Raw genomic sequence first — 25,509 nt, 5'->3', positions numbered from 1 at the left:
AAACTGCTAGGCTCACCATGCCATTTGCCTGCCAACATTCTCAAACAAACCTTTTTAAAGTCAAAATACAAACAGAAAATGGTAAGAATAAGTGAAGCATCTTGCATGTTTATAGATGGCAAAACAAAAGTGCAGGAATACTCACACAGTCTGGGATGACATTTCAACTAGGCTCGTACAGACCACAAAAGCAGAAGGGCTATCACAACCCAGGTACATCACAGCTTCATAAGAAAAGAAGCTGTAAAATAGGCATTTAACTAAGCCAAGAGGGAGCCTTTCTTAGAGGAAAAAACATGAGATTCGGAGTTAGCTCTCATGTGTTTTAGTCCCAGATCTCTAAGTACTAGCTGCATGACCTTGCACACATCTTGTAATTCTGGAGGCTTAGTTGTCTCATGATCCAAGGGTTTAATAACTTACCTCTTGAGGATCGTATCATGTAGTAAGAGCTGCGGTTTACCGAGCATTTCTCATATGCCAGGTACTGTGCTTAGCATTTTATCTACATTACCTCGCTAAATCCTTACAACTTTGTGAAGTATGTCTTACTATTCCCATTTTACAGATGAGTAAACGTGGCCTCAGAGAGATCAAGTGATCTGCCCTAGCTCACAAAGTTAGTGAATTGAAGAGATGGAATTTGAATCCAGTCTAGTTTTTGCCAAAGTTTAGGTTTATAAAACCATGCATTCTGGCTCCTCGTAGTCATTTACTTAGTCACCAAAGATTAATATATTTAAACAAGTTTTATAATAGGTGAAGTATGATACAAATATACATTTTCACATTACACATGTGCATAAAAGAAGCATCATGGGAGATCAGCAAGGTCTAACTCTTAGGTCATATAAACTTAAACATTTCAAAAGGCAAAAGGTTAAAGACTAGTCATGACATGCGTATGCATGTCATATGGTACTGTTTTAAGAAGAAAGAAAAAGAAATAATTCAAAGAGTCATGTTTTGACACTGAAACAATAGTAAAATTTAATGGAGTATGCTGTGTTGGCTGTTGAAAAAGGTCTCTAGGAAAACAAGAAGGTCTTCATGAAACCGTTCAACTCACTGATCATCCCCAAATATACAGCACACTGCACATGACGACCATGTCTTTTGGGATACATTACAGAACACTCTCAAAAATATAAAGCCAGTTTCTTCCTTCATCATTGTATTTTGATCTGCAGAGTGATTTTGCCAGATGTTCTGTATCAAATGACTTAATGAAAGTTTTCTGTTTTTTAAAATCTGTGAAGTTCCCTATTTATAATGACATTAGTGAAGTACATGGCTTTAAGAAATGAGCAGAATTTTTCTTCAGTTGAATTGCCACAAATCTCCAGATTCTAAAATGCAAACGAAATCAAGTCACTGGCCATAGCCCACTACCACATATGACTGGATTATAAACTAAGCAGCATGGTTTGGTGTTGAGGTTGGGGTGAAAACGCATTAAACACAGAGTTTTCAGGGGCTTGGTCCGACCTCCAGAAGGGTAGCAAGGTCTGTGTGTGACACAACCTCTAGTTCTGGCTCACATCAGATACTTTAATTATTTTTATGTCTTGGTTTTTCGAAATTGATCTGTGTCTAGATTGAGACCAATATACAAACCAGTTGAGAAAAGAGTCTAAAGTCTTTGGAACTTACAATGAATGGATCTCTTGAAGACTAGCAGCATAAGAAGCAGAGGAGTTCAGAAAATCGGATGGATTAGACGAAGTTCTCAGTGGTAATGGCTGTATTCAGTGGGTTGCGAGATACTTTTCTCATCTTCTTCTCCAATGTCCTATTCAGAATGTCCCATTCTGAAAATGAGTAATTTCTTTATCAGCATGGTATTTATGAGAAAAGGGATAGCTTCCTTCGTTTTATTCTAATATTGATTCTTTTTTTTTCTCAAGTGTGTGCTCACATTGAATAAAACTAAGAAATTCTAGATTTCTTAGAGCAGGCAGTTTATAATTCCATTTCCAACAAAAATTTACAGCAGTTCAAAAAATTCAGAATTGGGTTGAAAAGTGTTTTCTCCTTTTACTTCCTATAATGTATATATTACAACACGCTTGTATTCATAGTACACAATTGGTTATAACTTCAGCAGGGACGACAAGGCTGGAATTGTTCCAGCAGGGTCCATTTATCTTGTGTCTCAAGTTGAGCTGGTGCTTTGTGAGTTCAGCCTGGCAATTTCCTATGTAAACTGCCTGTTTCTCTCTGGGGCCCTGGTTATTTTACCTTCAAGTCAGTCAGTACAAAGCATCTGATAAAGTAGAATCAAGAGTGTCCCCTCATAGTTAATAATGACTCTGTGGCCCTACCACCTCCTTCTGTAAAGACATATTTTTTAATATTTTGGTGGGTAATTTGTTGTTTAATTCATTCCTTTTGCATTTTTACAGAGTTCCTCCATAGATGGCTAGAAGTGAATACAGAATGTCTTATGCCTATAGTTCCTTCATGAATTGGCACAGATTCACTTTTCTTCTGGGGCAACAATTTGTCATTTCTTAAAACTATCTTAAAATATTTTAACATAGATTTGAGGCCTTTTTTTTAAAAATCAAGATTGTGATTCAGACCCTCTACATCTCCTCTTCCTGGGTCTCCTGGCATGATTTATCTTTTTTTCTACAGAAGATGTCATTTTTTATAGTTGAGACTTTAGATGTTTTAAATTCCTGTTGAAAAATCTTTGAACTATGACAAATGCTTTTGATGTAGTTTATGCTTTCAGGCTAAATTTTTGCTTTGCAGAAATAAACATTTTAACTGACATTTAATAATCCCAAGCAAAGATATTTTCTAAAAAAATTTCCATTACTCAGATTTCAGACATATTATTAAAACAGAAGACTCCTTGCATCAGAGAGGAAATCACTGTTTTAAGTAGAATATCTGAATAACTGATTTCAATATCAGTATCGACATTTCAATATCCTAACTACAGGCATTTCTTTTTAGGTCTTCAGAGTAGCCCTTGACTTCACCTTACATTGAATCACAATACTCATAGTGTGTGGTTTGGGTTGTAATTATTTTCTCGTTAACTGTCAGGTTACTCAGAACGTCTGGTGGTTTAGTCATTAACTCCAAGGGTCTCCACTGCCATCTTCCTAGATTTGGTCTCAGTGGGCAGACACCTGGAGGTGCTTTAGAGGACCGGTCCTCAAATACGTATACAGACCACCTGGGGATCTTGTAAAATGCAGATTCTGATGCAGTAGGTCTGGGGTGAGGCCTGAGAGTCTGCATTTCTAACAAGTCCCTGGTCAATGCTGCTAGTCTGTCTGGACCACACTTTGAGGGGCAACGATCTCTAAAACTATCAATGGGCCATGGGCCTGAATTCAGAAACTTCCTGATATTAAAAAAGGAAAAGAAAGATAGGAGTAAAACAAGGAAAAGTGAGAAGAAAACCAGGGGTAAGAATAAGGTAATGAGTGAAAGGAAAAAGAAAGACCTTTGAGAACAATTAAGAATTTTCCCCAGAGCTAACAGGGTAGCTAGGTGATGGCAATGACATAGGACTGGAGGGGAGGAGGGAAGGGAAGCTAACTTTTATTGAGCGTCTTCTGTGCAACCTGTGCTCTGACATACTGCCATGTGTTTAGGCATGTATGTGTAAATGTATATATATGGATGTATCTATCTGTGTATATATGGAGGATGGATCGATAGAGAGATAGATATTCTACCTTGTTCCAAAAAGGTTTGAAGAAGCTGTACCAGGTGCTCTTACATGCACACATTCCTTCAATCCTCATAACAAACCTTTTAAAATATATATCGAGAGAGATGAGAAAGCTAAGCCTTGCAGTAATTTTTTTAAAAGCACAGCTCTAGGACTATCTGACTTCAGAGCTCCAAAATCCATGCTTTGACCAGTCGGAGAGCCAGACACGAGTGAAAGAGGTGAAGAGGACAGTTTTGGAGCGTGAGGAGAAATGAGAAAAGAGGATGTGGCAGAGACACATGGAAAAATCCAGGAAGAAAGGGAGAGGAAAATGTAGGGCATGCCAGGGCTGCAGTCCAAGTGGATAATTCCAGTCCTGGTAGCAATTAGAGGCGACCCATTTGGCAGTGTCCGCTCCTCTGCAGGGGGGTTGTTGCTACCATCTTTCCTGCCAAGAGTGTTTCCACAACCTTTGTGGCCCTGGTTGCAGTAGCCTGGTTCTATCCAGGGCGGAGAACTCAGTTTTCACCTTAATCACCTTAAACTACCGAGCAGGATGAAGCAGTCTGCCAGACTCTCGGTGGGAGAAGCCATGTAGCAGAAACTTGCGACCCATAGAGCTTCCTGCCCCCATGCCCACTGGGACTCCATTCTCAGTCTCTTCCTCCTCTTCCGGATCTGCTTTTGGCTCAGTAGATACTCTTAAACCTCCTCCTCTGAGATGACTGAAAATCCTCCAGTTACTTTCCTACAAACAGGTGTGTCAGAGACTGAGTGCCAAAAAAATATATTGAAAACAAAAAGGTAGGAACAAGACCTTACAACTCACCCAAAATTTGGGGGGAAAATTATGGTACATATTAGAATAGGGAGAAAAGAAGTGTATATTTACTGTTAGCACTGACCACTATACTACCTTAGAATCCTGAAGAACAAAGCTTTTACATTATGCATAATGTTCTAGCTGAATTCTTGTCTGGAGATGTGAAGGAGTATTTTGAATGAAGGTGAAGGACAAGAACATAAAATGCCTTTCAGTAGATTAGACGGCATTATAAAGAGCAGATCTTTAGTTATTCAGAAGCGTGTTATTGCACTCTGAATTCAGTGAATCCATCTTGCTCACACATCTATTTCCATATATCTCTATGCAAAGAACAGGTAGGCCAAGGAAATAAGATACTGGGTACTTGTTAAGCAGTATAATTCAATAAGAAGTCTGTCGTTGGCCAGGAGCATGAGAATTGTCCTTTGATCATGAGTGTCTGACACTATGGTAGAAAAGAAATTATTTTCAAATTTGGTTTTTATTTTTTCAAAGTTACATATATTCATGTGGTTTAAGGGATCAAATGGTCCTACAAGACTTTTCTGGAAAAAAGTAGCAATCTCCTCCTGGCCCCTTCCTCTGCTTTCTTTTTTCTTGGTCCCCAGAGGTAACAGCATCCAACCCACAGCTGTTTCTTTTGTATTAACCTCCATATAACCAAATACCAGGCATTTAGGGCTACTTCTTTATATTTATGTTTAGGTGCTACTGGTTTGCAACTATGGAAGAATTTAGGTCCCTTTCACAGATTTTTCCGACCCCTTCAACCCACTACCACCATACACATGAATGCTTTCCATTCCCCCATCTTCCCAAAATCATTGCATCAGAAGTCTGATTAGATCAATATTCAGTATTCACATCGTCATGATTATGTAATATATTTTGATTACTTTTGTTTTCCTGCCCAACTTTTTGTTTTCTCTGGATTTAATAATTGTGTCATATTTTTGTTTTGTTTTGTTTTCTTAGTTCTCTATGTACTAGTTACCAGTCAACCCCCAAAGTCTCTTTCAATTATCTAAATATGCTTTCAAAATATTCAGTTACTTGAGATATTCAACTGTTTTTAGTTCCATCCTTTTGGAGACTTCTTTCCTGGAGTCTCCTCAGGGACCTCCCCCATTGTGGACTGGTTATTCTCTGCAATTGGTGTACTGCTATCGTTCTGGGCTGTCCTCTCACCATCATCCTGGAAGCTGCCTTCACCTCTTTTGAGTCGGTGCCCCTATTTCTTGGCTACTTAGTTTACTAGCTCTTTTGGTAGAGCACTTCCTTTAGAAGCATCCTGAGAACGGGTGCATGTGGGATACATACTTTGAGAGCTTACAGTTGGAAATGTTTTTATCATGTCTTTACACTTAATCAGTACTTTATATTAGCACATAATTCTAGACTGGAAATCATTTCCTTTCAGAGTGTTAAAAGCATTGATCCTTTGATTTCTAACTTACAAGATTGTTGTTGTGAAACCTAAAGCCATTCTGATACCTGACCCTTCATATGTGACTTTTTTTTTACCCCCTTCTCCATGCCAATAGGACCTTTTCTTAGTGGTGTTCTAAGATTTCATGATGTGCATTGGTACGGTTCTATTTTCATGTATTGTTCTGAGTATTGGATTGGCTCTTTCAAACTGGAAACATATGTCTTTTGATTTGGGGAATTTTAATGATCTATTTGTTGATAATTTCAAGCCCTCTTTTTCCTGTATTCTCTTTCTCTATAGCTTCTATTAGTCAGGCATTGAAGTGACTCTTGGACTGATAATCTGAGTTTTCTTATCTCTTCTCACATTTTTCATTTCTGTTCTTTTGCTCTGCTATGTGGACTATTTACTCAATTTTATTCTCTAAATCTTCTATTGATTTTTTAAAGTCAACATTGATTCTACTACCATATTTTAAAGTCTAAATTTCTAAAAGCTTATTCTTGTTCTGTGTTGCTCTTTTTAAAAAGTAGTATTCTGCTCTTGCTTTATGGATGTTTCATATTTGTGAGGATATTAATTATATACATATTAGACATATAATTATAAAATATATATGTATGAAAATAAATTATTTGTATATAATTTTATAAAATATATATTAAACTCTCTGCATAGTCTTTTCCCTCCAGTTTACTTTCCTTCTGTTTACTCATTCAATCACTGAATTGTATGTCTGGTGACCCTTGACTGCCTGCTTATATTTAAGAAAGGGGCACTCACTAAAAAGCTCATTGGCAGCTATGTGCACTTGCACTGGGGACTCATCATCTGGTTTGACCATTCACTGAAAAATTTGTTTGTCAATATCTTTTGTTCTTTTCTTTCGGGTTGGTCAGACTCTCCAGAGAAAAATCTTATAATTTCCTGCCTGGAGGAAATAAACCTTGCTGCCAGCATTCTGTGAACTGCGTAGAGAGTGCTCAGACAGAACCTCAATATTTTGTATGCGTGGTAGGCAGTATAACAGCTCCCTAAAGATGTCTGTATCCTCATGCTCAGAACCTGTAAATATGTACCTTATGCGGCAAAAGAAACCCAGTAGATGTGATTAAGTTAAGGATCTTGAGATGGGAAGATTATCTTAGATAATCCAACTTCATCTTCAGCCTCATCTTATACCACTGTCCTCTCTCTCTTACCTTGCAAAGTGACTTGTATACAGTCACCCCTCAATACATATTTGTTGAATAAGTGGATTGATCAACAAATATATTAGAAAGAAGAAAGGATAAATTTTAAAATATATCATTTTAAGGACCGTGATCTTTTTTTTTTTTTAGTTAATTAATTAATTTATTTTTGGCTGTGTTGGGTCTCCGTTTCTGTGCGAGGGCTTTCTCTAGTTGCCGTGAGCGGGGGCCACTCTTCATCGCGGTGCGAGGGCCTCTCACTGTCGCGGCCTCTCTTGTTGCGGAGCACAAGCTCCAAACGTGCAGGCTCAGTAGTTGTGGCTCACGAGCCCAGTTGCTCCGCGGCATGTGGGATCTTCCCAGACCAGGGCTTGAACCTGTGTCCTCTGCATTGGCAGGCAGATTCTCAACCACTGCGCCACCAGGGAAGCCCCAAGGACCATGATCTTATTTTCAAGTTTTCCTACTGGGTCAGGTTAGAAAACTGCTATGAACCCAATGGCTTGATAAATGTTTACTTTTGACTTTGTCTTTGGAGCCAAAGGACTGGTTTGAGAAAGGGAGAGAGAATCTAGATGGAGGAGGAGGTAAGGAGGTTACCTGTTTTCCAGCTAATGAGCTGGGCTGTGTCAGGGAGAGGAGGTAGCTGCACCGAGGCTAGTATACCTTCAATCAGACAATGTATACCTAGATCCTAGCAGAGCGGCTTGCACAAAAAGATACTCAATAAATATCTGTTGAACTGATGAAAAAAAATGGCCTTCCTACTTTACCACATGCCCTCCCAGCTACAAGTAACCCTTTATGATTTCCTACTTAATGCTGCCATTGAAGATCACCTTTGCCCATTTTTAGCTCCATGTTTTGATAGAGGAAAAGTCAACATGCTATTTGTCTACGGCTAGGTCAAGTCATACTATTTTAAGGACAACTATCCTAAGTCCAATTTATAAGAGGCCCATTTATTATTCCACTTCATAAGTATTCCACTGCACATTCACAAAGACTATGTCCTTTCAAAGTCATTAGAGATCTCATTTCTTAAATCTAATGTAATTGCTGAAAAAGGAGCTTGTTCTAAGAAAGAACAAAGAATTGAGCTACAGTTTAATATGGAAGGCAATGCCAATATGTTGTTGAGCATTTTCTGCTGTCGTTCACTTGGCTCCAAGGGCAGACAGCACAGTAAGCACTTGCATAAAAAAATGAAGCTTATCTTGCTGGACTGAAAGAAGGTACCCAAGTTCACAGGGTCCCCGGAGCTTGGCAAAGGGTGGTCTGGCAGAGTTTTGACACGCTATTATGGGATAAGATTGTGGGTAACTGGAAAACCCCTTCCTGGCATATAAAAGATGTAATTATCTGGTAGTTCCTTGAAATTCTTCAGCTAGACTTTTATTTATTCAGCCAGTGATGGCAAATTACCTCAGCTTCTATGCTGGCATGATACATCGGTAATGGCTGCTAGAAGACTATAATGATAAAAGTTCTGAGGTAATATTGGGGCTCATCAAGAAAGTGTTGTCATAGATTAGCAATGTCAGCTATGAGTTTTGGAATAGGGATTGGTGTCACGCCACATATTTAATATCCTTTCAGGCTTTTTTTTGGTCTTGTTAAAATCTAAGTAATTATATCTAAAAACCCATATAATTTTCACATAAATTCTGTAAAGTAAGTACTGTTATAGTCTTCATTTTTTTTTTCGGATGAAGAAACTTAAGGTACAGACATATTGTTTCCAAAAGTATATTGCCAATTCGCGGTGGAACTTATATTTGAGCACATGCCTCCCTAACTCCAGAGCCCCTCTAAGCTTTTAACAGCCATATAATCTTCCCTAAGAATTCTAGAGTGTTGACATTTAATGCTGTTATCACTCATTTATACCCTAGAGTGAATGAGTTCCTTTCTATCCTTACCTAAGATAGGAAAATATAAAAGATTAATAAGGTTGGCAGGGCTGAAGACAAACTACCTACTTTGCAATACTGTTTGAGACTGATTCTTAGTCTAAATATTGAAAACATGACTTAGTATATGACCAGTCAAGGAAATATGAATGATTCCTGGATCATTTAAGTACATCTGTACCATTTATATTTTGAGATCCAAACCAAGTAGAAGTATTATTCTCAGATGAGATTTTTCATCCTTTGAAATGTTTTATTCTAAAAGTAAGGCTGTTAATCACTATGTCACGATGAGTTTCCAAATGCAGGTAATTGTACTTTGTTTTCCTTAAACACTTAAAGGTTGTTCTTTTAATGGGATGATCTCTCTATTTATGGAAACATATTACTATCACTTTCCCCAAATATTTATTTCTCTAATTAATTGTTAAAATCATTTGTAAATATGCGATTTACAGCATTCATGTAAAACAGTTTGGATTTTACCCAAAGGCAGGGAAAAATACAAAACCAAAAAATCTTCAAATATTTGTAGTTGGTGTTAGAAATGTCAGAGTATTGTTTGATTTCTTGCATGTTCTTTTACTTTTACAGAAAAATCTGTCATTGCTAAACCAATATTTGTTTTTGAAAAGAGAAAACAAACTTTTAAGGTAAGATCAAGTTACTTTTCTTTGTCTGATTTTTTTTTTTAAGGTATTTATTTATTTTGGCTGCGTTGGGTCTTTGCTGTGTGCTGGCTTTCTCTAGTTGCGGTGAGCGGGGCCTACTCTTCGTTGCGGTGCGCGGGCTTCTCATTGCAGTGGCTTCCCTTGTTGAGGAGCACCGGCTCTAGGCACGTGGGCTTCAGTAGTTGCGGCGCGTTGGCTCAGTAGTTGTGGCTCACAGGCTCTAGAGCGCAGGCTCAGTAGTTATGGCACACAGGCTTAGTTTCTCCGCAGCATGTGGAATCTTCCCGGAGCAGGGAGTGAACCCGTGTCCCCTCCATTGGCAGGCGGATTCTTAACCACTGCACCACCAGGGAAGTCCCGCTTTGATTTTTACTTTGACAAGATTGTATTTCGAGAAGCTAGCTATACTAAATGATATCACTGCTGCATAAATTTATCCTCTGTTCTTCACTTAGAGGAGTAGTAACTCCAGAATATTTACATCGTAGGGATTTAATGACAGCAATTTGGCTGAAATGGGAAGCCAGAGGCCTTATCTTGAAACTATGGATAACATGCCATTTTTACCAAATTATCTGGTTTTTTTTTTTGGAGTGACTGGGAAAGGGGAGGGGCTGAAAGAGATTAGGAGGGCTAAGGCTCATCATGCGCTTCCCACCACTGACCTAGCTTAAAACTGGATATAAAATAAGTTCTAAACTGCAATATATGATTCAAAAGAAATCTTAAGGACTCTATTTGCTTTTTGAGCATCATATTAAAATCACTTGCTTTGAAAGACAAACGATAGCATTAGTAGCATTCTCACTTTAGCTTAACTAGTATTTTCTTGTTATTCATTCTTACTTATGGAGGTAATTTACCCTACTACCCACAAAACTAACTAAAGAAAAACTCAACTCCTAGTGAGTGAAGGTGAGCAGCTTTTCCTAGCCTAGCTGAATAGACCTGGCTTCGGAGAATTCTCTTATGAAGTGACAGGGTGAAAGTCTGATTTGAAAACAGCAGACACTCAGCTCTCACCGGTAGCTTTGTTTCCTTCCAGAGACCTGCAGAAGACACCCTGTATGAAGCAGCAGAACATGGTAATGATTTGTATCCTGTATTTCAAAAGCAATCTTTATGCAAAGAAATAAGGAGGCACAAGCATTTTGGCATGTGGCACAGACAATGTAAAATCGAATGGTTTTTCTTGTTTTTAAACATGCAAGTAGACTGGCTCCTGTTTTGAAAGATGACATGTAGGTCTTTGAGAACACTGATGTTAACAACGCTAAAATCCCATGATTCTCCACTGCCTGTACTTCAACCTTCCAAAAGCATTCTCTATGCAATCTCAGAATTTGTACGCAACTTCTTGCCAAAGCCACTTGTTTCTAATTGTTTCATAGTAGGATGATATGCCTATCGGTTTATAATCACCAAGTTATTAACCCCAATATCTAACACTGTGCTTCAGGAATTAACACATTGTCAAATGATGATATATCTAGAGAAAAGGAAATTCTGTTTCTCCTCTCATATCATGGATTGAGGCTAATTTGTTATTGCAATCAGTTTTACCCTTCACATTGAATTTCTTACAGAATGTAATGATTCTTCAAGAAAGCGTGTCCGGTCTTCATCTTTTACTTTGCATACTACAGATTCTCAGTCCCAAGGAGGTAGGTATAGCCTTGACTGTTGAGTGTTCACTGTTATGTTTACTCTGAGTGTGATACTACTAAGGGACTTTTCAAACAGGTAATGTTTAAAAATCTACCCATTGATAGTGTTTATAATATATTGTTGTATGAAAATAGCAGTCTATAAATGAATTGCACAGTGAGTTATTATTTAAAAATTCAATTAATCAACATTGGAAAAAAGACTGAAAGGATATAAACCACAGTGTTGGCAATGGTTATCTTAGGTAATGGGATTACAAGTGATTTGGTTCCCCTGTCCACCCCACCGCCCCCCCCCCAACCCCCCCCCCCGCTCCACCCCCCCACTCCGAACTTTGTATTTTGCTGTGTTCACAAAGTTTCTGCATTAAGCATGTATTAGCTTTACAATTAGGGGAAACTGCTATTTCCTCCTAAGTAAACATCTACTTAAATAAACAGATGTCTGCTTTTAAAAAAACACTTTATTCTAAGAACTTTATCATATGCTGTGTTTTGAATAAACCATTAACTTAGTTTGCCTCTCTCCTACACTCAAAGCACTCTGGTGACTCCTTTTATGATAGATCACACTGCCCTCTGCTGCGTCATACAGCTATTTATGTATATGTCTGTCTCCTCCACTGAGAGTTCCTTGAGGTCATCTTCATGCCTGGTAGAGTGTCTTACACACAGTGAACATGTAAATATTTACTGAATTGATATAATTCTCACCAGAGGCACTCTTTATTTTTAATTGATAAAAATACAAAGATTTTTCTAATCTGGTGATAAAGAAAATTTTCCAAAACAGCAAAAATCCAAATCAAAAGAAAAACAAAACCCACTTCCTTATTGACTCCAGTTTGCAATCTGCTTTTAGCATCAACCTTGTCCCAGAAGCGACTAAGATCATCATCCTTCACGGATCTCCCGACCTTCCCCCCTTCTGGGCCAGGTAATAAAGAACTTCTTAGAACCTCAAGCCTGACACTCTGACTTTTCAAAATTCATTCTTATTCATGATGAGCTTTCTTTTTCGGCTACTATAAAACTCTGACATTTTAGTGGCAAATAAAATAGGGGCCTTAGCGAAGTATGCATGGAAGAATACCTTCTGAATTCCAGCCCCACAAGTCTAGACAGTCTATCTGTTTATTTTTGGTAGAAAGTTTAAGCTTGATTACGTTTTTTAGGATTTCATGTTTATGATAGCATTATTTTATGTAAGGTAGCCCTATAAAATATAGTAACTTGCTTTATTTTCCTTATTATTGTCCATCTGTACAGTTTATAATATAGGTAGTACTCAAAATATATAACTATGTGTAGATTCTCAAAGTTTATGCTTTAAATTTATATTCTAAAGTTTAGAATATGATTCCTTTTGAATTTTTCACTAATTAAAGCATTACTTCTTTTTATTTGAAATTTGTAATACTTTGCTAAGTAAAACTATTTTATCATAATAAAATATTTGAAATGGTTGAAACATGCTCTACATCAAGATTATGATTTGTATTCTTGTATATTTTTGTATCTACTGAACAACCAACTGCCTTTTCCGAGTTAAGCTTACCACAAGAAACAGAAAATACAAGCTATTCACTTCCTTTTAGTGGATTCTACCCAGGAACCACAGAGTTTTCAAACTAATGAATTTATATTCTTATTAACAATTCCAAGCATGACTGAGCAACAATATGGTCAGACACCTTTCACATACAGAAAAGATAGGTTCTAGTTCAATAAGCCCCATCTATATCTGCCTGACAAGTTACAGACATTAAGAGGAATAGGGGTCTTATCCCAGAGGATTTGTTTTATTGCATTTGTGCGTAAAGTAAAGGGATGGCTTTAAATTATCTGGATAACTGCTTCAATTCATTTTCTAAAAATCAGACACACATACAAAAAGAATGAATAAAAAACCCACTGATATTACCAAGCACATCCCATTTTATGTTATGCAGAATCTTGGCGCTGTTGGAATGGAGACAAATAGTATAATTTTAAATGGCCCATTCAGTGTTACTTTTCAATAATAAAGATCATAAAAACCATGTAATTGAACTTTGAATTAGAGAAGCTATTCTACCTCAACATTTATAATACCTCGAAGAAGCAATCCTTATTCTTTTCTCATCTCCTTTAATCCAACGCTCAAAGGTTGCTATTTCTGCAATTTGCAACCAAGAGGTGATCTCTTTGAGATGTGTAGTACAGACATACCTCGTTTTATTGAGCTTCACAGGTATTGCATTTTCTACAAATTGAAAGTTTGTGGCAACCATACCTCAAGGAAGTCTATGGGTGCCACTTTTCCAACAGCATTTGCTTGCCTTGTGTCTCTGTGTCATATTTTGGTAATTCTCACAATATTTCAAACATTTTCATTATTATTATACCTGTTATGGTGATCTTAGGTGTTACTATTGTAATAGTAATTTTGGGGGGGCACTTAAACCATGATCATATAAGTTATGATGGCCAACTTAATAAATGTGTATGTTGACTGCTCCACCAACCAGCCTGCTCCCCCATCCCTCTCCCTATTCTCAGGCCTCCCTATTCCCTGAGATACAGCAATATTGAAATTAGGCCAGTTAATAACCTTATAGTGGCCTCTAAGTGTTTGAGTGAAAGGAAGAGTCACATGTCTCTCACTTTAAATCAAAAGTTAGAAGTGATTAAGTTTAGTGAGAAAGGCATGTCTAAAGCCAAGATAGGCCAAAAACTAGGCCTCTTGCACCAAATGGTTAGCAAATATGTGACTGTGAAGGAAAAGTTCCTGAAGGAAATTGAAAGTGCTACTCCAGTGAACACATGTATGATAAGAAAGTGAAACAGACTTATTGCTGATATGGAGAAAGTTCTAGCGGTCTGGAGAGAAGATCAAACCAGCCACAATATTCCTTCAAGCCAAAGCTTAATCAAGAACAAGGCCCTGACTCTTTTCAGTTCTGTAAAGGCTGAGAGAGTTGAGGAAGCTGCAAAAGAAAAGTCTGAAGCTAGCAGAGATTGGTTCATGAGGTTGAAGGAAAGAAGCCATCTCCATAACATAAATGTGCAAGGTGAATCTGCAAGTGCTGATGTAGAAGCTGCAGCAAGTTATCCAGAAGATCTAGCTCAGATCATCAATGAAGGTGGCTACACTAAACAACAGATTTTCAGTGTAGACGAAACAGCCTTATAGTGGAAGAAGATGCCATCTAGGACTTTTCATAGCTAGAGAGGAGAAGTCAATGCCTGGCCTCAAAGTTTCAAAGGACAGGCTGACTCTCTTGTTAGGGGCTAATGCAGCTGGAGACTTTAAATAGAAGCCAGTGCTTATTTAGCATTCTGAAAATTTAGGGCCCTTAAGAATTATGATAAATCTACTCTGCCTGTGTTCTATAAATGGAACAACAAAGCCTGGATGATGGCACACCTGTTTACAACATGGTTTGCTGAATATTTTAAGCCCACTGTTGTGACCTACTGCTCAGAAAAAGATTCCTTTCAAAATATTACTGTTCAGTGACAATATATCTGGTCACTCAAGAGCTCTGACGGAGATGTAAAACAAGATTAATGTCATTCATGCCTGCTAACACAACATCCACTTTTCACCCCATGGATCAAGGAGTCATTTTGACATTTAAGTCTTATTATTTAAGAAGTACATTTTGTAAGGCTATAGCTGCCATAGATAGTGATTCCTCTGATGGATCTGGACAAAGGCATTTGAAAACCTTCTGGAAAGGATTCACCATTCTAGCTGCCATTAAGAACATTTGTAATTCATGGGAAGAGGTCAAAATACGAACATTCACAGGAGTTTGGAAGAAGTTGATTCCAACCCTCATGGATGACTTTGAGGGGTTCCAGACTTCAGTGGAGGAAATAAGTTCAGATGTGGTGGAAATAGCAAGAGAACTAGAATTAGACGTGGAGCCTGAAGATGTGGCTGAATTGCTGCAATCTGATGATAAAACTTGAACAGATGAGGAGTTGCTTCTCACGGAGGAGCAAAGAAAGTGGTTCCCTGCTCATCTAGTCCGGGTGAAGATGCTACAAAGATTGTTGAAATGACAACAAAGGATTTAGAATAAACTTAGTTGGGGGTTTGAGGGGACTGACTCCAATGTTGAAAGAAGTTCTGTGAGTAAAATGTTATCAAACAGCATTGCATGCTACAGAGAAATCATTCGTGAAAGGAAAAGTCAACTGATGGGGCAAACTTCATTGTTGTCTTATGTTAAGACATTGCCACGGTCACCCCAGCCTTCAGCAACCACCAGCCTGATCAGTCAGCAGCCATCGACACTGAGGCAAGACCCTCCACCAGCCAAAAGATTATGACTCTCTGAAGGCTCACATGATGGTTAGCATTTTTTTAGCAATAAAGTATTTTTAAATTAAGATACATATATTGCTATTGCACATTTAACAGACTACAGTATAGTGTAAACGTAACTTTTATATGCACTGGGAAACTAAAGAATTTGTGTGACTCACTTTATTGTGATACTCATTTTATTGCAGTGGTCTGGATCCCAATCAGCAATATCTCTTTGGTATGCCTATAATTCTATTCTATTCTTGCAGCCAAGACCACAGTCTTATCCCATCAATTCACTTCATAGAAAAATGGCCTAGAATAATGGTCATCTTTACTTCTGTCTCCGGGTATCATTAAAGAGTGGGGAAGGGGCAGAAGTTTTATAACATTCTATAAGAAATATATATTAATGCACACAGATGGTTCACTACCAATTCAGATTTTATAATCTGTAGAATTTCTCTCAGTACTCAATTTCATGATTCTAAAGAAAACTGTCTATTTCACTTGTGACCTAATTTTCACTTATTTTTCTGAGAGTAAAAAGATTGTAGCGAAACTCATCTTGCCATCACACGTTTTTAGCAGAATCAGTGCTCTCATGAGCGCTGCCTACTACTCTGTTAGTGCCAACAGCGACATCTACTGGTAAGTTCAGTGCAAGACCGTTAAAACAGTAGAAACTGACAATAGGTTTAAAAATTTTTGTAAACATGTTTTTTACAGTGAAGAAAAACAATGTTTTTATGACATCAACTTTTGTGCAAAGGAATGTTGATATGAACAGTGCAGAACAAGGTATGTAGCTTCTCTTTATTACAAGAACCTCAGAAATTTTGTTTTACCATCCATATCTTAATCTCTGTGTGTGTGTATGGTGGTATGGTGGTTGAGTGGCAAAACATGAAGGAAAGCATTTGGTAAGCTAAGTCCCATGATCAAAATGAATAGTTACTGGGTAAAAGGTAGGCAGGAAGAAAGTACTAGGCAGCTCACTGGCTATTTTGACTTTGATTAGTTAACATTAACCCCTCATTTAATCATGACTTTAGAAAATTAGCATTAAATTAGTAAAAAAATAGAGAGGAAAAGTATTTCACTAAAGATATACTGACCCTTTAATTCTGTTCTTTTAAGGTCCTGTGAAACATTCTGAACATGTTCTAAGACCTGCTATCTTGCAGCCACCTCAAGCTCAAAAGTGTATAAAAGTAAGAAAATCATTTGGACACGATGTGTTGGAATCCTGCAAGAGTAGAGAAAAAAACAAAAATAAGGTAAGAAAACCTCCTATGTTAGGACTGACCTCAGTTCCCCATCCTTCTTTTGGTAGATTGTTGGGGGCCCCCATATCCAGAATTAGGGGCTGCCTTTGTTCTGTTGCTGAAGCAGCTACCAGGCTGGAAAAACAGCTGGACAAGATAGCCAAAAGCCCTCAGTAACCTTATTAAACTTGTCCTCTTAAACTGGAGGGTTGCTCCTGGGAACAAGTCTTGTGGTATCTCCTAAGCTGTAAAGCTGAGTCCTGTGCAGTGGGGACCCTTGGGGTCTTGTTCTGGTGCATTGATCCCATGTGAGAATAGGGGAGCAATGCGGTGGCAGGGGCCAGGAGTCAGACGTCAAAAAAAGGAAAGGGATTTTTTTTGTATCTTCAACTGGTGGACATGCTAGCGTGGCTTCCATTCCAGACCCATCTTCACGGAAACAGGAGTAACGAACTACCTCCACAGTGTAATTGGGAGGGCTTGGGAAGCCTCTGGAGACAGAAACAAATTCTCTCTTCCAACTGAATCACTTGCTGTGGGCCTTTCTAAGGAGGTATTAATTTTACTCAGGCCATGCAGATATGGGCTTGGGGATATTCTGTTGCTATAGTTCTATCTGTGTCTTCCAGAAGCAGACACTTGAGAGGAAGGGAACACAGGATCAACAGGGTGGAATTTGAGAGTTATTCCATCAGTCATTTGTTTCCAGCTAAACTATTGAGGGTTGATCACATGGTTTTGTTTTTTTTCCCAGACTGAACATGAGGACAGTGACACATGGAAATGTTAAAATACCAATCATTTAATCAATTCAGTGAAAATAATCCGATTGGTACTAATCCTACCTTTACTGCTATCTAACTGTGTCTGCATTCTTAGACAAAGCACCCAACCTTCTCTTTCTTATCAGTGAAGTGAGGGAGTTGAACTTGGTCAGCATTTGCCATCATTTTTATATTTCCAAATCTTTTTCTTTGTTAAGACATGATTTCATGAGACCCATTATGAATTTTAAAAATCATTTCATCATTTATGCATGATATATGATGTGACTTTTAGGTATAACATATTTTAAATTTCAAATCAGTATTTTATAAAACATTTTCACTTAAATATAGTCATCACCATATTACATACATTCTTTACCTATTTAAGGAGTGATGCATGTTGTTTAATTTGTTTTAAAGTATGTAAGAAAAAGTATGATGTGTTGACTAATTTCTAAAATGTTATTACATTGCTTTTGATTTTGGAATGGCATGTTCTATAAATTATAGATTAAAATTTTTATTGCACATTATATCAAAAGTTGATCAATATTTATTTTTGCCATGATTTTTTGAAATCCTGCATTGCATGTATTTAAAATAAAATTTGTAACAAAATAAAAATAAAGCATAAGATAAATTTTCAGGCTATTGTTTATAAGCATTTCATCTTGAATAACTTATTAAGGGCATAAATAGAACTTATTCCTAATAAGTGAAAAGCCTAATTGGATATGCCCATCATTGAATTTTCTCCATTGAATGATGATTTTTGAAGATCTAAAGATCAAACTATATATAAGATGCTATGTCAAATGGATAATTAATAAGAACCTGCTGTATAAAAAAATAAAATTAAATTAAAAAATTAAAAAAATAAGATGCTATGTCAGAATTCTGACAAAATGATATAATTTATAGATCTAGTAAGAATTATCTGTAGGTGAATTTTATAGAACACTTATTTTTATGATCTTTATTAACTTGTATATCAAAATTAGAGCAATTTTCATTCATCCTGTCATTAATTTTGGTCACTTATTGAATATAATTCAAATAATATATGCCTAATAACAACTATCTCAACCAACATAGAGTTAAAAACTACCATTTTGGCTGAGATAAATCATCTGAGTGACTGAGTCATAAGCATGTACTTTGATCTTTGCTAACCAACGGCACATACTCTCTTGACACATATTTCTCAGCTCTCAAATTCTGTTACGAAGGGAAAAATACTCAAAATTATTTTTATTGATTGATATAAAATTAAAGTAGAAACAGACCCCATTTACCTTTAAAGATAGGAAGTCCCTGCAACATCTCTGAAAATCCCTGGTGGAGGAAGGGATGTGTCCACAAAACACTGAGGACACTAGATTAGATAACTGATAGGGTTCCTTCCAGTTCTAAAACTGCTCACTCTACTGATGAGGATGAGTATAATTTTTGTGACTTTCTGTCTGAATTAAAAAAAAAAAAAAAAAAAATCCCACAAGGACTCAGAGGCAAAGAATATACAAATCAATTTTCACTGCAAAGTAAAGGAGCTGTTACAGTGGAGGATTACTGGACTGAATGTCAATATTATGACATAGTATGAGTGTGTTTCATGTTTGGTAATTGCAATCATTGTTGCTTTTGTTGTGGTCATCCATGTACAATGCTTGGTGTCAGTCTATTTATCTCTTGTAAAAATAAAATACAGTGTGTGTGTGTGAAAAAAAATAAAAATAAAAAAAAATAAAACTGCTCACTCCTTCATTTATACATTAATGCAGGTAAGGTGCATATGTATATACACATCAGATGGAGTAACTAACTGATTTAGTTACCAGTCGGAAGTTTCTAGAGGAAGAGATGGAGTTTTCTCTCACCCTGGGTGGCCATGATGGTGAAGTTCTTAGGGTGTTTCCAGGGATTAAATAGTCCCGAGAGATATTTACTAATCTAGAAATGAGAATTAACTCCACTTGGCTAAAGAGGTAAAAGTAACAAAAGGAGGTGGTGAATGTTCGTGCTCAGTCTCTGGTGTCAGGCAGACCCAGGCTCGAATGTCAGTCCCCTTTCCTTGTTGCCCAGGCCTGCCCCCATTATTTAAGCTTGTTAGGTCAGTTTACTTACCTGTAAAATGTGTTTAATAGAAGTACAAAGTGTATAGAGTTGTTCTGAGGAGCGTATGAAATAATGTATATAAAATGTTTAGGGTAGTACTTGAACAAAGTAAGTTTTCAACACATTTATATATCTAGTAAGGCAGTTTAAATGAACTTTTTGATGGATTTTTTTTTCTTTCAGATTTCTGAGGAGAACTCCTATTTGCTAAGTGAAAATTTCCCAAGTGCCAGAATTTCAGTCCAGCTGTCTACTAACCAGAATTTTTTAGGTCCTACATCAGTAGGGTAAGTTAGTGATGGGGAAACAGGTGTTGTTCTTTCATTCTTGCTTTCTTTTATCATTATAACCATTTCCGGGAAAAAATTTTCTGACATTGTACAGATAAATTGTCAAGATTTCTGTTTGAAAGGAGATTTTATAAATATACAAATCTAAAATGCTTTTTAAAACATCTCTAATATTTAAATATTATCATATTGATATTGGATCATCTCTATTGTTGACTTGGGTAAGTATGTTTCAAATAGGTACAGCTAAATTTTTATTTAGTTAGGCATTAATTATTGGCTAATAGATTAGCCTTTCCTTGGCATTCTTTCTTTCCCCTCTTTTAAATTATTTCTGGCATTATTATTTATTAACATAGGTTGGATAGACAACAAAGAAAGCAGTAGAAATATGCAAAATGAAAGTTAATATTTACTAGCATCACCAGTGATGAGGGCATGTTTGATCTGAGAGAAGATTACAACTAGCCGTGGACATTCTGGACTCGCGATTAGGGCCCACGCAGGTACCTCAGCCCTTACCTACTGTGCACACTGGGGATGCAATAGAGATCCCGGAGTCCATCTGCCAACAAAGAGAGGGCTGCATGTCTTTGAGTTTCTCATTATGCAAAACACTTAAAACACTAAAAAAAAAGTTTCTGGGAGGGAAAAACCAAATTAAACCACTGCACACTCAAGTATAACTGAGAAGATAGATTGGCTTTGCTTTTGCCCTGAGACCTTGGATCGCTAAAAGCATTGGCCAGTTGGGGAAGAGGAGAGTGGAGACTGGAGACTGGAGACGAGTCAGTGCTGGAAAAGCAAAAAGATAAGGGCTGGGCAGCTCCCCTGTTGATCACACAGCCTGTTTGGACTGGTCTTGGCCAGTGCTGTAACAGCTGTCAAATATTTTGAATAGCATCCCTAGAAGTACCTATCTCAATTTTTCCATCATTTCTCATTAACTTCAGATAAACAAAAGTTAGCAGATGTTTTTATGCTTTACATAAATCTATTAAATCGTCTGATTATTTCATGTGCTAACGTTTAAAATGGCTATATTCATTGCTACTATATTTAAAATAGCAAATGCTTATTTCTTTTCCTTAGATGTCAACCAAATGAAGATAAGTATTCTTTTAAAAGCTGCAGTTCTGATTTCGTTTTTGGAGAAAACATGGTAGAAAGAGTTTTGGTAAGATTTTGGCAAATGTTTCTATTATTATATAGAGAGCTGTCACTTCAAATTTCTGAAGGCAAATTAATTAAGACAATGTTAAAATGGAGCATACTTTTTAACTCCTGAGTTCAAAGGCACATTTCCTATCTTTAACTGGAAAGGTTCTCCTGGGAAGCAAGTTCTCGTTGTTAAAATAATAGACAAGAACCACAGAGGAAGGGAATTGTATAATTATAACATTATTACTGATAAGAAATATTAAATACTTCTTTGACTTGCATTAAACCAGAGGTACCCAAGGAAATCCCAGAACTGTCTGCAATAGTTAGATAAACTCAACTGGTCATGATATTTTAATACAGTTTTTCAATAGCATTTTTTATAACAAGATGCATTTAAAATCATTTGCCAAATTTTTCTCATTAACCACAACTTTCCCCTTCAAGCTTTTACACTGAAAAGCATTATTATAACTTTTTTTGCTAGCTGTAAGAGGAAAATCATAGCCTTTTACTTGCCTAGGAGAATGTACTTGCCAAGTGGAACCCCCTGATTATTATTACCATCATCCTTAATTAATACTGAGCGTCCTCCTACGTGAGGCAGTTGCTGCTCTGTCCTCCATAGGGCACATTTCTAAAACAGAGCATGATCTACTGTGGGGAATTATACAGCCAAGGGGAAGCTGTGCAGCAAATGTGCCCATGGTTTTATCTGGTCCAACACATCTTTATACTCTTTCCACTTTCACCCAGACCAGAATCTTGGCTGAGACAAGACAAGGAAGCTAGCTTGTCTCAGGGCTATCAGTTACGTGAAGAATCCCACAGAGGATGTACAGATTTTAAAACCTGTGCAAGGGCTCAGAATAACAAAAGGACCACCAACTCATGAGGCCTGTTTATTCCAAGATTTTAAGGGCTTTCACAAATCAGTTACTTTTAAGATCTAGCTTATTCTACACCTGCCTCAGGCTTAACCCCAATTCCAAGAGAAGTATCACACTTCTCAGCTTTGAGGCACCCTTCTGCCACTCCCAAGATGAAGGTCAGCTCCAGCAATCCTAGAGCTGTTGACCCACAGCTCTGGTTTGGATCTGAACCAGAATGGACCAACTTCCAGGCAATATATTTAGGCACATTTATTCTAGATTAGTCACAGCTTCTGTAAGATGTCACAGACACAAATAAAATACTCTTCAAACCTCATGGGATCAACTTTAACATTCAACTCATTTAACAGACATGGATTGTGTTCTTATGATATATAAAGCATTGGCATTGGTCTCAAGTTTGGTGGCATATTACAAGCATCTGGTGAGCCTTCAGAGGACTTCTTATGCCTGGTCATCGCCCCTAACGAATTAGATCTGGATCTCCGTGGGTGAGACCAGGTGTCAGGTGATTTGAATATACAGCCAGGATTGAAAACCACCTGGGTAAGTGGTTATGCAAAGCTAAAGAAGACCCTGTCCTCTAGAGATGTTTATAGTCCAGTAAGGGGAAAGAGAGAGATACCTATACAAATGAACTACAGTGGGAATTATAGATTTGGTGTGAGGAGGTAGGTACCTGTGTGCATTTCCTATGGGCACTTCAACTTTGACTTACAAAGGAACCTGAGCTTCCTGTCTCCTTAAGCTGATAACATGCTAGGATAGCAGGAGCTGTAGAGATCACCTGTGTTTGTCCTCTAGTTAATCCTGTAATCCTGTGGCTGTATGATTTGGGGGCCAGGACGCCCTCCTGATTTGTTTGCTGACCATGTGCTTTTAGAGTGAGTCATTAAACTTTCTGTGCTTTAGTTTCTGTTTTCTTAAAATGGAAATAGTTACACCCATCTCTACCAATTTTAACAGATTATCTTGATGTCCAGTTAAATAATGTGAAAGAATCTTGAATTAGTAAGGGAAAAGATATAAACCTAAGTTCTGAAGTATTGTCCAATTCTCCCTGTTCTGCAGGGATCTATGCAGGGGGCTGTACAGGAGGTTATAAATGGCATGGAAATTACTTGGTCTTTTTTCACACAGGCATTGATTACAACACATGTGCGAATCCCCAGGTACACAGCCTTAAAAAGTGATTGTTGGCAAAAATTGTCTTAGAGGAAAAGTTAGGATTCCTTCTGTAGTGATGATCTGAGACAGCTAGTGGGTTCTTTGGATAACTTTTTAATTTTTTAAATGAACTGGATAGAAAGAGTGGATTCTTGGGAATACTGAAATACCTTGAAAAAGTGACAACAGTTGCACCTCCTTCTGGGCATCAGGTTAGTGTGGTGGTAGCACGTAACAGCTGCTACCTCCTTTGGGGTCTCGAAAAGCTTCCCCATTGCCCCTGGAACTAGATGCCACCTGAAGTAGGCTGGTGGTAACTAGATTGTTTCCTGAGATCAGAACCAAGGTCTTCTAATAATGGGGAGGAATTCTCTGTTCAGCACAAAAGGAGCCCAAAACAAAAACAGAGCTTTTGGGTTTGTTTGCCACCCTGAGAAGAACAAAAGTATCTCTTGGCTTACTGCAAATATATGGGGATAAAATTAAGTAATACATCTTTTTCCCCCACTTAGGGTACTCAAAAACTCACTCAGCCTCAACTTGAAAATGATTCATACATCAAGGAAAAACCATTCAAATTCACTTTAAAATTTCCTATCAACTCTCCAAACTCAAGTAAGAATTATTTCATTTGTAAAACATCTGATTCAACTGGTGTATTTCCTGGTTTTCCATGTCATTTGTTTAATATCTATAAAATACAAAAACAATAGCCCAGTGTTTTAAAATGTTTGGTGAAGATTAAAGCATATAAACATGATATATAAGCTTTAATAATTGTCTGACTTAATGATATGGGAGATCGTTAAAGAGATCTGCCTCAACTCAAGCAGTTTGATTTTTTGGAAACACTCATTGTTATAAAAAGCTAAGGCTACATGCCTGTTAACAGGGGCAAGAAAGAACTTTCACGGTAGGGAAAATGGGGCGTTTTATGTGTTCTTTCCCCCTATTTTCTCTCAGGAACAGACTCTCTTAAGAATATACCCCTAACTGAATCAGCTGCTGCTTTCTCTTCTAAACCATCACCAAAATGTTTGCTGGAGAAAATTGATGTCATAACCGGGGAGGAGACAGAACACAGTGTGTTAAAGGTCTGTGCATCATGTATTGCTCTTCCTGGCCGCACCTCCACGTGTGGAATAAGCTATCCTTAGCAGAGAGAGCTTGAAAAATAAAGGCAGAAGTATACTTTTCAGAAAGACTGAGCTGCTTAGGTAAAAATGTTACAGGCTTCCAAGGATTAAACCAATATTTTGTTGTATTCTTACATTTGTATGTGTAATTTGCAGGAAAATGGATTGCTGTCTTTACAACCATGCCTGTTAGTCCCTTAGAAAGAAGACAACCAAGGACCCTGTCTTAAAACAACCTATGTTTTATACTTTTCATGTCAGCTTTTATAATTTGTTGTTATCATATGATATAAAATTCTATTTACACTGAAAGTTAAAAATGCAGATAAGATGAATTGATTTCAGGTCAAGATAATAAAAAGGTTTTTTGTTTTCCTTTAAAAGTTCCTTTTTTTAAATTGAAGTAGAGCTGATTTACAATGTTGTGTTAATTTCTGCTGTACAGCAAAGTGACTCAGTTATACATATATATACATTCTTTTTTAGATTCTTTTTCATTGTGTTTATCTCAGAATATTGAATATAGCTCCCTGTGGTATGCAGTAGGACCTTGTTGTTTATCCTAAAGGTTCTTTTAAATAAGTTTTGAATTTCACATGAATCAAGAATTTCACAGATGTAGTATATAGTATCACACCTAGAATTCAAATGTTGAGTGGTATAGCTGTCAATCTAGGCATACAAAATGTAATTACTACAACTTAATCATTTTCAACAAAGCACAGATTTCCCTTAGCCTTTCTCCATCTGCTTTATCCCAAACTCTCTTCATTCCTATTTTCTTCCCCTTTGATCTACTGATACACTTACTGTACAAGTGTGTCTCACAGCATAACTCTCAGATCAGATTAATCCCAGATTCACTGAAGTAATCACTAGGGGTGAGGCCCTGACATGCTATATTTTTAACGAGTCATCTAGGTGATTCTTGTACATAGTAGTATTTGAGAACCACTGGTAAGCATTAAATTATAGTATGGTACTCTGTGGTATCACATGCTAGTTCGGATGCTGTATTTGTTAAAATTTTT

At 37.2% G+C, this 25,509-nt stretch overlaps 2 protein-coding genes across 4 annotated transcripts in view; one reads left to right on the top strand and one right to left on the bottom strand.

Annotated features, from left to right (window-relative positions):
- Nucleotides 1-25,509, top strand: part of RANBP3L (RAN binding protein 3 like) — a 47,881-nt gene that overhangs the window by 13,105 nt on the left and 9,267 nt on the right. Inside the window, exons 2-11 of one of the 3 annotated variants that reach the window (XM_082382388.1) lie at nt 9,638-9,696; nt 10,760-10,799; nt 11,301-11,378; nt 12,244-12,318; nt 16,411-16,482; nt 16,822-16,961; nt 20,015-20,118; nt 21,214-21,298; nt 23,855-23,957; nt 24,306-24,436. In XM_082382388.1, the coding sequence (XP_082238514.1) occupies nt 9,638-9,696; nt 10,760-10,799; nt 11,301-11,378; nt 12,244-12,318; nt 16,411-16,482; nt 16,822-16,961; nt 20,015-20,118; nt 21,214-21,298; nt 23,855-23,957; nt 24,306-24,436 (887 nt within the window). The remainder of the gene's footprint in view (nt 1-9,637; nt 9,697-10,759; nt 10,800-11,300; nt 11,379-12,243; nt 12,319-16,410; nt 16,483-16,821; nt 16,962-20,014; nt 20,119-21,213; nt 21,299-23,854; nt 23,958-24,305; nt 24,437-25,509) is intronic. The other 2 variants (XM_082382389.1, XM_082382390.1) reach the window with 2 other exon arrangements.
- The window catches only part of SKP2 (S-phase kinase associated protein 2), a 124,514-nt gene continuing 100,540 nt past the window's right edge, over nt 1,536-25,509 (bottom strand). Inside the window, exon 12 of the transcript XR_014241858.1 lies at nt 1,536-1,811. The gene's annotated coding sequence lies outside the window, so the exon portion shown is untranslated. The remainder of the gene's footprint in view (nt 1,812-25,509) is intronic.

This window comes from Balaenoptera borealis (assembly GCF_965194805.1).
Source record: "Balaenoptera borealis genome assembly, chromosome: 2".
Lineage (NCBI taxonomy): Eukaryota > Metazoa > Chordata > Mammalia > Artiodactyla > Balaenopteridae > Balaenoptera > Balaenoptera borealis.
Note: the sequence above shows the minus strand (reverse complement) of the source record. Positions and strands in the feature narration are given on the sequence as shown.